The sequence below is a fragment of the Pinus tabuliformis genome, chromosome J, assembly GCF_031772625.1.
Source record: "Pinus tabuliformis cultivar Carrire ecotype Pingquan chromosome J, CPIR1, whole genome shotgun sequence".
NCBI lineage: Eukaryota > Viridiplantae > Streptophyta > Pinopsida > Pinales > Pinaceae > Pinus > Pinus tabuliformis.
Window position 1 is genome coordinate 1,622,467,081 of NC_142295.1, and position 14,867 is coordinate 1,622,481,947.

The 14,867-nt window shown below is 36.2% G+C and overlaps 1 protein-coding gene and 2 pseudogenes across 1 annotated transcript; 1 reads left to right on the forward strand and 2 right to left on the reverse strand.

Annotated features, from left to right (window-relative positions):
- Positions 1–1,460: 1,460 nt before the first annotated feature.
- Positions 1,461–7,228, reverse strand: LOC149233690 (receptor-like protein kinase THESEUS 1 pseudogene; annotated as a pseudogene).
- On the reverse strand, positions 3,057–5,075 carry LOC149233691 (receptor-like protein kinase THESEUS 1; annotated as a pseudogene).
- Positions 7,229–7,932: 704 nt separating the features above from the next.
- Positions 7,933–13,401, forward strand: LOC149233692 (MLO protein homolog 1-like). The gene is made up of 15 exons (XM_089382263.1): positions 7,933–8,087; positions 8,420–8,477; positions 8,810–9,078; positions 9,267–9,383; positions 9,520–9,580; positions 10,075–10,163; positions 10,276–10,350; positions 10,472–10,560; positions 10,713–10,762; positions 10,880–10,920; positions 11,042–11,215; positions 11,338–11,373; positions 11,558–11,625; positions 13,179–13,239; positions 13,396–13,401. Exons 1-15 carry the CDS (start codon positions 7,959–7,961, stop codon positions 13,399–13,401), a joined length of 1,323 nt encoding a protein of 440 aa, XP_089238389.1. The 5' UTR covers positions 7,933–7,958.
- Positions 13,402–14,867: the final 1,466 nt, after the last annotated feature.

Consider the following 14,867-nt stretch of genomic DNA (forward strand, 5'->3'; position numbering starts at 1 on the left):
TTTTAGTTTTTTAAGAATTCACTTTCTACATTTAACCTCCATGCCTCAAATGATATTTTATTTTAAAAGTTATTACAAATTTTTCTCTTATGTGTTGGCTTCATCAGTTTGATATGAATTATATTAGTAGACTTGTTTATTTTGGAATAGGGATTCCATAATTTCATTTTAATTATCAATAATTGCTAGGTAAATGATAATTATTTAACCTCCATGAAACATTCTAGAATATTCTTAATTATGTCGTAAGGCGTTTCCCTCTGAAATCAACTCCCCTCTCTGCCCACCTGTCATCCTTGTAAACCACACGATTATATGTTAGATGATTGCAACAATTTCAGCCGTTGATTCAAAGGGGTTTCCCAAATGGTTTGGGCGTTTCTTTTGGCATCTGGTCATAAACAATGAATAGTTTCATCCCCGCAACGGAACCGGGCTCCAGTGCTACATGCGTCTTACTAACCCTGTCATTCCCTCCCTGAACACTTTCATTATCCATTTCACTACGATTTCTTGGCCACTGCTAGGGAGAACACCGATATAAATCTTCCCAAATCCCCCTGGTACAAAACATTTTCGTCCCTGAATCCACTGGTGCCGATGCGGAGTTCCTTGTAAATGAATCTATGGGGCCAAAAATCCTGCTCCCATTCTTCGATATTTTCTCTAATGCCATATTGCCTTTGCTATGGAGCCAGAATCTCTACAGATTCGCAGTTTGATCATTGCAGAAGATGTAAGGGTTTTTCTTCCTTTATTCTTTCTGAAAAAAGGGTTTTCCTATATAAAAGAGATGTATTACATCTCTTGCAATATGATCATATTTTGTTCAATCATCTCTCTGCAATCAGAATACACGCTTCAGATGTTTATATAATGTAAATCCATCGAACAGAGCCTCAATTGTTTCAATTTTGTATCCATGGAGATTCAAGGGAAATCAGTAACAGATGCATGGTTCGATGTCAGAGTGATATACTTAAGATTGAACTCCTGTTTGCTTAAAAGTGCACCAGATTGTTTTACGATTTTGTTTCCCACTAGAAGCATGTCAACCGTTCTTGAGGTTAATGGCATCAGAATTCCTTCCGCAGAGAAGACCTCTCGCAAGCTGCGAAGAGACAGAGTAGATACAGAATTTGCCGAGGCAACTTATATCAGTACCGATAATCTGCGCACTAATGAGGGCTTTCTGAAGTCTCAGGTGAACAAATTATATGTGCTTTCTGCACTACATTGTTTGAATATCGTTATTCTTTATATTCTTTATTGAGTATTTATATTCAGGGAAATTTCTGGATCATTTGATGCAGCTTTGCATCATTGTTTCTATTATTCTTAATAAACCACTATTCTTGATCAACCACAAGCCAGTAGGCCTACTTCTCCTCCCTGACAATGCCCTTAGAATAGTTTCACCAATTTTTTCCCGCCTTGCTTTAATCCCTCCTATAAAGATATTAAGATGTACTTGCACTCGCACCTTCCGAACCTTTTTCACCTGCAGCAACAATATCCCTCTCTATAGTGCTACTACTGAAATGTTGTTCCTGAGAAAAGCATAATGGAATCTATAAAATGCGATTAGCACTATTTTCATATGGATCATCCAGCATCTCAGTTTCCGGAAGTTGAAGGGCATATTCTAAGTTCCACAGCACATCACCCATGGTGGGCCTGTCAATACCCTGATCAGCCAAACACTTTCCAGCCATCTCTCCGAACATTCCCAGGGAGTTAGGGTTGATGCTATCTACAAGATGCCTATCAATAATTTGGTCAAGCCTGCCTCTACTTTTCCAATGCATTGCCCACTCCGCTAGATTGATTTTATCTCTAGGAAGAGAAGGATCAATAACCGGCCTTGCACATAGTAACTCCATAAACACTACTCCAAAGGAATAGACATCGGATTTTTCTGTCAATTGCTGCCTTATGAAGTACTCAAGGTCAAGATACCCAAAGCTACCTTTGACAGTAGTACTCACATGGGTTTGATCCAGAGCAAGTCCAATCTTTGAAATCCCGAAGTCTGCCACCTTGGCCACAAAATTTTCATCCAACAAAATGTTGGTTGTCTTTACATCACGGTGAATGATTCCCTGCTCTGCTCCTGTGTGAAGGTAATGAAGACCCCTAGCGGCCCCTATGTATATATCAAGTCTCTATTTCCATGACAAAGGAGGAATATCTGATCCATACAAGTGTTTCCTAAGAGGTCCATTGGCAATGTACTCATAAACCAAAATCATCTCAAAATGATCCTCACAATAGCCAATAAGAGAAACTAGATGATGGTGGCGAAACTTAGAAAAAATTTCAATTTCCGTCTGAAATTCTGCCATGCCTTGTGCAGAGCTTCGATTTCCCTGTTTTACAGCCACTATGGTTCCATCTGCAAGCATCCCTATGAACACTTTACCAAACCCACCTACACCCAGAACCAAACTCTCATCAAAGTTTTTGGTAGCTTCTTCTATCTCTGAAAATGTGAAATGCCGGCCTAGACTTGAAGGTCCAGGAGAAGCAGGACTCCCAGCTGACACTTTGCTTCCCTTGCGTCCTTTTGTTTTAGAATGCCCTCCATGTAGTGGAGGAGGCAACCAGGGTTTACTAGAGAGTTTTTGAGATCTACGACAACAGAAGAAGTAGATCACCATTAATAGCCCAAGAGCAACAAAAAATCCTACAACGGATCCAACTATTAGACCAACTTTGCTATTCCTATTTGATCTGATATAACTGTTCTGTGGGAAAGCTCCATCCAGACATTTGTTAGAGTTACTCATCTTCATAATCTCCAGCCCATTTAATATGGCGTTGGGGAGAGCACTTGCCATATTTATTGCAGGTCCTACTTTGACAACAAGATTTTTCGATCCAGTAGATGTATTAAGTACTACAAAATCGTTGTAATAAGTTGCTGCCAAGTTATTTTGTGTTGCAGCTGATATATCAAAATTACCGCCCATCACATTATCATTGTTAATATATACATTGAAGTATAACTTGTTCAATGCTTTGCTCAAAATATCACAGAAATGCATCCGAATGAACTATTGGTCAACTGGATCCACAGTAAACAACCAAGAAATGTTGAAAGTTGGGTTTGTAACATTGGCTGCAGCCATCTCCTCAGCAGTAGCATATACAATATTGGGAGCGGTTTCATTAGTAACTAGTCCTTGGCGGCACACAATATTGTTGGCCGGGATGTTGAAATTTTGGGCAAGCGATTTTGAAGCTAAGAAGCTTGTATCACGATGCCAAAATCTCCCAAGGGTGTCATTGTCAGGGGTAATCAATGGTCCTCCCATATTAAGTCTGTAAATCGTTTCAAAGCATGCTCAGATAGACCACTGTAAGTATTAGGCAGGGGCACAGCTTGAGCTGTGTCTGAAACAAGAGTGTTCGGCACAGAAACAACGTCAATGGCATTGACAAATGCAAAGGAATTATTGGAGGGAATAAATGTCAGGACCAATGTTTGTTCATTTACATTGATGAGATATTCCTTCATCACAATTGAACTATTCTAGATTTGGAAATTGTACAATAAACCAAAGTCTTGGGTGGCTACTGAAAATGTGGCACTTGTAAGATTGTACATTTGATAAGAGAATGGAAAGAAATGTAAACGTACCCAGTGTCTAACATGGTGCCCAATACTAAAGGTATAGGATGACTTCTGAGTAAATACTCTAGCTGTCAAATAGATACCAGAAGGAACCTATAAATTGGAATTTGTAGTGTTAGCAAAGATGCCTTCATTGGTGGCAATTGACATATATGAGGAGGGGGTATCTGCAGTGAAGATCCATCCACCCACTGTGGTGTTACTTTTTGATCGACAGTCTATAAGGTAGTTATCCTGTGAAGTTGAAACCCCATTCTGAAAAAATGACAATAAAAACAACACACAAATGCACACAATGACTGCCATTTCCTTCACTTCTTTCTCTGCAGCCCAATTGTGTGGTTCTCTCTTTTCTCTGCACCCAAATTATAGGATTCTCTTTGTGTCGCTTTCTTCCTCTGCACCTCCAAGCAATTCCAAGAGCCTATAACTCTGCCTAGATTTCGACCCTGACCATTGAACTGATGCTGTCACCCCCTGACCGAGCTGGGATAGGACCTCCTTCTTTAGAATATAGAAAGATGGACTTCAGTTCACCTCTATTCTAGAGAATAATTTGGAGATTGCCATGAAACTGCAGGTTCCTAAATATGTCAAGAACAGAGTTATAGAAATACAAGACCATTATTGTGAGATTTTTCCATTATAACCAGCGCATATAACCACTAGCTACAGTGTCAACACTGCTCTTCTAACTTTCTACCACATCATCAAATGGCCATTACATCAAGTCCTGGAATGATGGCTTTGCAAATGAAAGCAGAGTAGGACTGCAATTATTTTTTCATGAACTAAAAGCAATGTATGCATACAATAAATATTGATATGTTTAAAAACAGTATGCAAGATCAGAATGAATGTAAGAACCAGCATGAAAAAGGTTTTGCAGCCCTGAATTTATGGAAAAGTCTTTTTGGAAGACTCACGCGGTTTTGAAGCTTTCTAAGTCTACTCAGAATTCTTTTCGGCCCAAAACTTTCAATGTCAAACGACATCAGCAAAAATGGAACCTTATCTCTCAGTTTGTACTGAGTCTTTAATTTCCTTATTAAACCCAACCTTCATTGTCCACCTTGAGGGTGACACATTCTGTAATTTGAATATTTAAATGTGTCACTCTTCCATATAATAGCCCAAGAGCAACAAAAAATCCTACAACGGATCCAACTATTAGACCAACTTTGCTATTCCTGTTTGATCTGATAGAACTGTTCTGTGGGAAAGGTCCATCCAGACTTTTGTTAGAGTTGTTGATCTTCATAATCTCCAACCCATTTAATATGGCGTTGGGGAGAACACTTGCCATATTTATTGCAGGTCCTACTTTGACAACAATATTTTTCGATCCAGTAGATGTATTAAGTACTACAAAATCGCTGTAATAAACTGTTGCCAAGTTATTTTGTGTTGCAGCTGATATATCAAAATTACTGCCCATCACATTATCATTGTTAATATATACATTGAAGTATAACTCGTTCAATGCTTTGCTCACAATATCGCAGAAATGCATCCGAATGAAGTATTGGTAATCTGGATCCACAGTAAACAACCAAGAAATGTTGAAAGTTGGGTTTGTGACATTGGCTGCAGCCATCTCCTCAGCAGTAGCATATACAATATTGGGAGCGGTTTCATTAGTAACTAGTCCTTGGCGGTACACAATATTGTTGGCTGGGATGTTGAAATTTTGGGCAAGCAATTTTGAAGCTAAGAAGCTTGTATCAGGATCCCAAAATCTCCCAAGGGTGTCATTGTCAGGGGTAATCAATGGTCCTCCCATATTAAGTCTGTAAATTGTTTCAAAGCATGCTCAGATAGACCACTGTAAGTATTAGGCAGGGGCATAGCTTGAGCTATGTCTGAAACAAGAGTGTTCGGCACAGAAACAACTTCAATGGCATTGACAAACGCAAAGGAATTATTGGAGGGAATAAATTTCAGGACCAATGTTTGTTCATTTACATTGATGAGATATTCCTTCATCACAATTGAACTATTCTGGATTTGGAAATTGTACAATAGACCAAAGTCTTGGGTGGCTACTGAAAATATGGCACTTGTAAGATTGTACATTTGATAAGAGAATGGAAAGAAATGTAAACGTACCCAGTGTTTGCCCTGGTGCCCAATACTGAAGGTATAGGATGACTTTTGAGTAAATACTCTAGCTGTCAAATAGATACCAGAAGGAACCTATAGATTGGAATTTGTAGTGTTAGCAAAGATGCCTTCATTGGTGGCAATTGACATATATGAGGAGGGGGTATCTGCAGTGAAGATCCGTCCACCCACTGTGGTGTTACTTTTTGATCCACAGTCTATAAGGTAGTTATCCTGTGAAGTTGAAACCCCATTATGAAAAAATGACAATAAAAACAACACACAAATGCACACAATGACTGCCATTTCCTTCACTTCTTTCTCTGCAGCCCAATTGTGTGGTTCTCTCTTTTCTCTGCACCCAAATTATAGGATTCTCTTTGTGTCACTTTCTTCCTCTGCACCTCCAGGCAATTCCAAGAGCCTATAACTCTACCCAGATTTCCACCCTGATCATTGAACTGATGCCATCACCCCCTGACCGAGCTGGGATAAGACCTCCTTCTTTAGAATATAGAAAGATGGACTTCAGTTCACCTCTATTCTAGAGAATAATTTGGAGATTGCCATGAAACTACAGGTTCCTAAATATGTAAAGAACAGAGTTATAGAAATACAAGACCATTATTGTGAGATTTGTCCATTATAACCAGCACATATAACCACTAGCTACATTGTCAACGCTGCTCTTCTAACTTTCTACCACATCATCAAATGGCCATTACATCAAGTCCTGGAATGATGGTTTTGCAAATGAAAGTAGAGTAGGACTACAATTATTTTTTCATGAACTAAAAGCAATGTATGCATACAATAAATATTGATATGTTTAAAAATAGTATGCAAGATCAGAATGAATGTAAGAACTAGCATGAAAAAGGTTTTGCAACCCTGAATTTGTGGAAAAGTCTTTTTGGAAGACTCACGCAGTTTTGAAGCTTTCTAAGTCTACTCAGAATTATTTTCGGCCCAAAACTTTCAATATCAAACAACATCAGCAAAAATGGAACCTTATCTCTCAGTTTGTAATAAGTCTTTAATTTCCTTATTAAACCCAGCCTTCATTGTCCACCTTGAGGGTGACACATTCTGTAATTTGAATATTTAAATGTGTCACTCTTCCGTATATAAATTTCAGGTAAATTAGGTGACAATACCATCATCCTTATGAAATGGGAAAAAAATTATTGGTTGGTTTTTCATTGATGTAATATATTTACGCCGTAAGGCGTTTCCCTCTGAAATCAACTCCCCTCTTTGCCCACCTGTCATCCTTGTAAGCCACACGATTATATGTTAGACGATTGCAACAATTTCAGCTGTTGATTCAAAGGGGTTACAAATTAGTTGCCCAAACGGTTTGGGCGTTTCATTTGGCATCTGGTCGTAAACAATGAATAGTTTCATCCCCGCAGCTGAACCGGGCTCCAGTGCTACATGCGTCCCACGAACCCTGTCATTCCCTCCCTGAACACTTTCGTTATGCATTTCACTGCGATTTCTTGGCCACTGCTAGGGAGAACGCCCATATAAATCTTCCCAAATCCCCCTGGTCCAAAACATATATGCAGTCAGCGGTAGTGCATTTAATGCCGCTACTGGTTGCATATTGTTCCCCAAAATCTAATCCAGTACGTTTCTTTGTCCACTGTTTGATATAATACTGTGTATATATAGACTGCTCCATGTGAACAAAGAAAGTGTTTTAACGGGAGATAAAAGAACTTTTGTTTCTACTTCAATTCGGGCATTTTGTGTGTGCGCTTTTTTAATTTCCATAACAAAAAAGTGTTCCTGTCCATTAAATTGGAAACAAACAGAAATGGCAAATGAAAAATTAAATTGGAAACTAAAATTTTGGAACCATTGAAAATTGAAAGCTTTGTATTAAATTTGAAATTAATGAAAATTGAGAACTGAATCATAAAATTTGAAAGTAGATTATTTTGAAATCTCCATGCCTACCCCTGTTATTTTTTGTTTACCTCCACCTCCGATTCCAATGGTACCTACAGGCAGAAACCAAAGATTTACTAATTGTAGGTGTAGTTTGAGTCTTGACATCAGAGACAATGTCCATCAAATTGTTTGCAATTATTGAGTAGGGATGTATTGTCCTTCCCGGGAAGGAACTATGTTTAAGATGTATACTATCTATTTTTTTATTATTATTTTTTTTGGTGAATTTAGAAGCAATTACCAGTCCTCTGAGAAGAATATGGCAGGAGCTGACAGTGGCAATGGTCGTTCTCTAGAGCAAACTCCTACTTGGGCAGTAGCAGTTGTTTGTTTGGCATTTGTGGCCATCTCTTTACTTCTTGAACATGGTATTCATTATGCTAGCAATGTAAGGTTTTGCTTAGATTTCAACTGTGCACTTTTTGGTTTAGTTGAATTGATCTTACTTCGGTTCAGTTCTACATTCAGTTTGTTTTGACTGGTAGAAATTTGATAAATTTTGGCTTCTGAAATCACCAACAAAACACACTTTTAAAACCCAATATGAATGGCTCATATTCCATATGTCATCAGTGATTAGAAGTAGAATTATTGCTTTGGTTATTACAGGAAAAGGATGCTGATAGAGGAAGACATGATAAACAAATCTGCAGGATTACAAGTTTTGAATTCTTATTGCATCTGTACTAATAAAGCCCTTTTCTGTCATTATATTTACAGTGGCTCTCCAGAAGAAATAAAAAGGCTCTATCTGAAGTGCTTGAAAAATTGAAAGCAGGTAACGGATACTCGAAACCACTCATATCCACCATGTTGCTTCTTGTAGTCTATCCCCCAAATACTCTGAAACTAATTTGAACAACAAATTTATGTTGTTTTAGATAGAACCTCCTTCTAAAATGGTTACATTGGTTGAACTTGACAATATCTATTTTATGTATTTAACTGATCTGCTTAGATTGCATTGGTAGCTTGTTTTGGATTTTCTAAATTGAATTTCAGCCTTTAATTTCAGGCAACTACACTGATTTCTTTTAGCACCTGCTGGCTAGAATTTCTGAATATGTCCTCTGAGCAAATATTTTTGAAAATCATCTTTTTGGGTTGCAGAGTTGATGCTTCTGGGTTTCATATCGCTTCTATTGACAGTTGGACAGAAGCCCATTTCCATGATTTGTATACCCAAAAAAATAGCTCATATAATGCTTCCATGTAAGAAGGAAATTGATTCTAGAGATATAAAGGTGGAAGGGGATAATGACCAAGAAAAGGAGCGCATGCAAAAAATTCTATGGGAATCAATGTCTACTGAACAGGAGGTCCCATGGAGACGCGTCTTAGCTGCTTCTGAGGGTAGCCAACATTGTAGCTCCGCACATGTAAAGGCCAAACCCTTCTCTTAGTCTTAATGTGCATGGTTTCTTTATCCAGGTCCTATGATTCTTTGATTGATTTTCCTACCGAGATCGAGTTGATTTAGACCATCTTGAAATTAGCTTCCCATACAAATTTCAAATATTTATTTTATGTTGGATTTTACTTGATAACTCTGCTGCTTTGTATTCAGGGTAAGTATCCTCTGGTTTCCCAAAGCGGCATGCATCAACTCCACATCTTCATCTTTATGCTGGCAGTTCTCCATGTGTTATATAGTATCTTAACTGTCGCACTGGCAAGAGCAAAGGTAGGTGGAAGGGGAGATCAATTATTTTGTCCAATAATGTTCAGTTAAATTCTGCCTTGGGTTTTACTGTTTTGACCTCTGCATGCATTTATATCCTCTGTTAATACTGAGATCTACAAGTCCTCTTGATGCCTAGATGAGGCGTTGGAAAGAGTGGGAAAGGGAATCACAAACTCTGGATTATGAGTTTTCAAATGGTGAGTTGATGTTCTTTTATTTCTTCTCCCTTAACTGGGTTGCTATGGAATCTTATTTACTCCATTCTCTGGAGACTCTTTAAGTTGAAAAGTAATAACTGGTTGGCAACCTGCCAATTCTAATTGGGATATACTGTGTTAGTTATAGGCTGATTGGTCAATGGATCTTAGTTCAAGTAGTTTGGTAAACAATTTGTTTCCCAACTATGTGGGTTCAAGTCTCTAGAGACATGTTGTAAGTTGTAACTGGCCTGTTTATAGTATTTATGAAATAGTTGTAACTGGTTTAATAGTGATAGCTGATCTTTCAAGTTACTGATTCTCCAAAAAAATCTTGTTTCAGTTAAAAAAATATATTATAAGCCGATTGAGTAATGTTTTTAAATATAGAAGATTGAAAGGACAAAGAATGAATCTTTTGGGTTGGGTAACTTTTTGAGCGTGTTAAGAAAATTGTATATTGAGGCAATTGCTTGCTTTATTGGTCCAAGCAGATCCTGCAAGATTCAGATTAACCCAAGAAACCTCATTTGTAAAGCGTCATATGCCTTTATCGAGCCGAATACCGATTCTTAAATGGATGGTAAGTATTTCATACTTGCAAATGATCTATGGATATATCTGAGTTTGACCTTTGCATGTTAACTGAGAAATATCCAGTTCTGGTTTAACATTAATTTTCCTTGGATTTGCAGGTATGCTTCTTTCGACAATTCTTTTGGTCAGTAACAAAAGTTGATTACCTGACCTTGCGCCATGGCTTCATTGTTGTAAGTCTTGATAAATTTAAATCATCTTTTCCATTTCATCTTTGTTATATCAGCACCCACATCATTTGTGTAAGGAATCTGATTAGTACTATAATTTTATTTATTTATTGGAACTGTATAGGCTCACTTGACCCCAAATAGCAAGTTTGATTTTCATAAATATATCAAGAGGTCATTGGATGATGACTTCAAGAGGGTGGTTGGAATCAGGTTAGTAAAGATTTCCCTGTTCACAAAAGCTTTGGTCTTCAGAAATAATATTAGGTTTCCTTCTTGGGCCTTGCTATGTCAACTTCTTGGAATGTTTTGAAAATCCCCTTGAATTTTACCTAAACAGAGGCCTTTTGATGCATTATCTGCAGTCCTTCCTTGTGGGCTTTTGCTGTAATTTTTTTGCTTCTTAATGTGTATGGTAAGTCTTCAAGACTCATCTCTCCCGCCAAAGACATAATTTTGCATATTCATAAAGCAGTTTTCGCTTTTGTTCAATTAATATTTTCTTTTGGATTGGATGTGTTTCTCTGAGCAGGATGGTATGCGTACTTTTGGCTCTCTTTTGTTCCCTTAGCTGTAAGTAAACAAAAGTCTTAGACTAATAGGATTGTCTTATTGATGATGTGAGTTAATGGCCTGGAAAGTTTCTTGATTGAATTCTTCGGGCTTATTGCCATTCGATCTTGAAAATGCACAGACGGTTTTGTTGGTCGGCACAAAACTACAAGTTATAATAACAGAGATGGCCTTAGAAATTCAAGAGAGGCATGTTGTAGTTCAAGGAACTCCCATAGTGCAGCCAACAAATGAACTTTTTTGGTTCAGTCGTCCTAAACTTGTTCTTTTCTTGATCCATTTCACTCTGTTCCAGGTATCAAAATGCTTTTCACACCAATGCCTCATTGACAAATTCTATTTCTGAATCCTATTTACTGAATATTCATGGAAATGACAATGCTTTGATGGTTAGCAAACTTACCTTATGTTCTGCAGAGTGCTTTCCAACTTGCTTTCTTCTTGTGGATATGGGTAAGCACTATGTTCATTTAGTAAAGAATGAACTTTTGCATGTAGAATCATTGGATTTACTATTATAACAATGGTAACATATTGCAGTGCTAGGTGTTTTAAATCAATTTTAGTTTACACAGCTAAAAAGTTTCAATTCTGATCCCTCTGTCCACCTTATTTAAATTTGACTTCATTCTTGCAGTACGAATTTGGCCCAAGATCTTGCTTTCATGAGAGGTTTACTTTCATCATAGTAAGAATTATCACAGGGTAAGTATGCAACATATAGACTAGTGTGCTAATTTATATTTTTTTGGGTACATGTGAAGGACATTCTAACTTCCAAGCAAACTTCATCATTTTAACTGTTTGTTTTTTATTTATTTAATATCATTATCTCTTCTTTGACTTAGCACTAGTTGATTGTTTTACAGCTTTAATATGTGTAAGGAGAATATTGAGAGTGACCTTATTACACATCTGATAAGGATTACCTTGGGTTGCTTGTGTTTGTGTCTAAGGTTGTTGTGCAGTTTCTATGTAGTTACATCACACTTCCACTTTATGCCCTTGTGACACAGGTCAGTCTACTCCATGTTCATTGAAAATATAATCATTTTAGGTGTTTGACAAGATCGATTGAACTTGAGAAAATGTTGGCTTATATAATTACAAAAAAGGAGAGTTACATCGTCCAAGTATTCACTTAGTATATTCACCTGGTTTATTTTGTACAGAAATAGATTAATAAAACCCTACATTGTGATATTAAATATCTTACTTGTACTGATAAAATTAGAGATAAGGTGTCACCTGATAATGCGTTAACACAGTTGTTTAATGACACCACTTTTGATTTTTTTTTGGTTGATTTTGCCCAAAATATGAGTAGAAATTGTTAAAACCATAGTTTCTGATTAGAAATAGGGGAAATTTTAGCATTAAGTTGTTAAATTTGCACAATCCAAATGTTTAAGGGATTTTTCAGGACATTGAATCCATTTTTGTACTAAAAAATACAATGAAACATTGTGATGTCACCAAAAGTCGTATCATCAAATTTCGGTGAAACGGTTAAAAAATCACCTCATTAAAAAATAGTTAAACTCATAGTAGACAAATTTATCAGGAGATAGAAAACAGTGGAGTTTAATTTTTCTTTTGTACAACAGTTATCTCTCTATTGAGAGCTTCAGGTAAAGCCTCAGAGGATTTTCGAATGAAAAGTATGACCACTCTAAAATATGCTTCCTTTTGTTTGTTAAATTAAATTTTGTTGCAGTCTGGAGCCTTCCAGAAAAGCAGAGAAATAGAAATGATGATTTCTCTTTAAATCATTTTAATTTTATTTCTTGATATAACCCTGTTTGTTGATAGATAGAGAACATTCATTTTACCCTGTTTGTTGATAGATAGAGAACATCCATTTTTGGGGCAAATTTTGTTTTTCCAATATGTACAAATGTTTTAGTGAACTTTTGGATCGTTCAAAAACACTCTGTTCTGGTTAAATATCATGTTTAAAGGAATATCATAAGAGGTTTACTTTCATCATAGTAAGAATTATCAAAGGGTAAGTATGCAACAAATAGACTAGTGTGTTAATTTATATTTTTTTGGGTACACGTAAAGGACATTCTAACTTCCAAGCAAACTTCATCATTTTAACTGTTTGTTTTTTATTTATTTAATATCGTTATCTCTTCTTTGACTTAGCACTAGTTGATTGTTTTGCAGCTTTAATATGTGTAAGGAGAATATTGAGAGTGACCTTATTACGCATCTGATAAGGATTACCTTGGGTTTCTTGTGTTTGTGTCTAGGGTTGCTGTGCAGTTTCTATGTAGTTACATCACACTTCCACTTTATGCCCTTGTGACACAGGTCAGTCTACTCCATGTTCATTGAAAATACAATCAGTTTAGGTGTTTTATAGGATCGATTGAACTTGAGAAAATGATGGCTTATATAATTACAAAAAAGGAGAGTTACATCGTCCAAGTATTCACTTAGTATATTAACCTGGTTTATTTTGTACAGAAATAGATTAATCAAACCCTACATTGTGATATTAAATATCTTACTTGTACTGATAAAATTAGAGATAAGGTGTCACCTGATAATGCGTTAACACAGTTGTTTAATGACACCACTTTTGATTTTTTTTTGGTTGATTTTGCCCAAAATATGAGTAGAAATTGTTAAAACCATAGTTTCTGATTAGAGATAGGGGAAATTTTAGCTTGAAGTTGTTGAATTTGCACAATCCAAATGTTTAAGGGATTTTTCAGGACATTGAATCCATTTTTGTACTAAAAAATACAATGAAACATTGTGATCTCACCAAAAATCGTATCATCAGATTTCGGTGAAACGGTTAAAAAATCACCTCATTAAAAAATAGTTAAACTCATAGTAGACAAATTTATCAGGTGATAGAAAACAATGGAGTTTAATTTTTCTTTTGTACAATAGTTATCTCTCTATTGAGAGCTTCAGGTAAAGCCTCAGAGGAGTTTCGAATGAAAAGTATGACCACTCTAAAATATGCTTCCTTTTGATTGTTAAATTAAATTTTGTTGCAGTCTGGAGCCTTCCAGAAAAGCAGAGAAATAGAAATGATGATTTCTCTTTAAATCATTTTAATTTTATTTCTTGATATAACCATGTTTGTTGATAGATAGAGAACATTCATTTTACCCTGTTTGTTGATAGATAGAGAACATCCATTTTTGGGGCAAATTTTGTTTTTCCAATATGTACAAATGTTTTAGTGAACTTTTGGATCGTTCAAAAACACTCTGTTCTGGTTAAATATCATGTATAAAGGAATATCCTGAGAGGTTTACTTTCATCATAGTAAGAATTATCACAGGGTAAGTATGCAACATATAGACTAGTGTGCTAATTTATATTTATTTGGGTACATGTAAAGGACATTCTAACTTCCAAGCAAACTTCATCATTTTAACTGTTTGTTTTTTATTTATTTAATATCATTATCTCTTCTTTGACTTATCACTAGTTGATTGTTTTGCAGCTTTAATATGTGTAAGGAGAATATTGAGAGTGACCTTATTATGCATTTGATAAGGATTACCTTGGGTTGTTGTGTCTAGGGTTGCTGTGCAATTTCTATGTAGTTACATCACACTTCCACTTTATGCCCTTGTGACACAGGTCAGTCTATTCCATGTTCATTGAAAATACAATCAGTTTAGGTGTTTGACAGGATCGATTGAACTTGAGAAAATGTTGGCTTATATAATTACAAAAAAGGAGAGTTACATCGTCCAAGTATTCACTTAGTATATTCACCTGGTTTATTTTGTACAGAAATAGATTAATCAAACCCTACATTGTGATATTAAATATCTTACTTGTACTGATAAAATTAGAGATAAGGTGTCACCTGATAATGCATTAACACAGTTGTTTAATGACACCACTTTTGATTTTTTTTTTGGTTGATTTTGCCCAAAATATGAGTAGAAATTGTTAAAACCATAGTT

Coding starts and splice junctions, on each gene's coding strand:
- LOC149233692 (XM_089382263.1), top strand. CDS start 7,959: ATGGCAGGAGCTGACAGTGGCAATGGTCGTTCTCTAGAGCAAACTCCT. Junction 10,164..10,275: donor TACCGATTCTTAAATGGATG/GTAAGTATTTCA, acceptor TTGGATTTGCAG/GTATGCTTCTTTCGACAATT. Junction 11,374..11,557: donor CTTTCTTCTTGTGGATATGG/GTAAGCACTATG, acceptor TCATTCTTGCAG/TACGAATTTGGCCCAAGATC.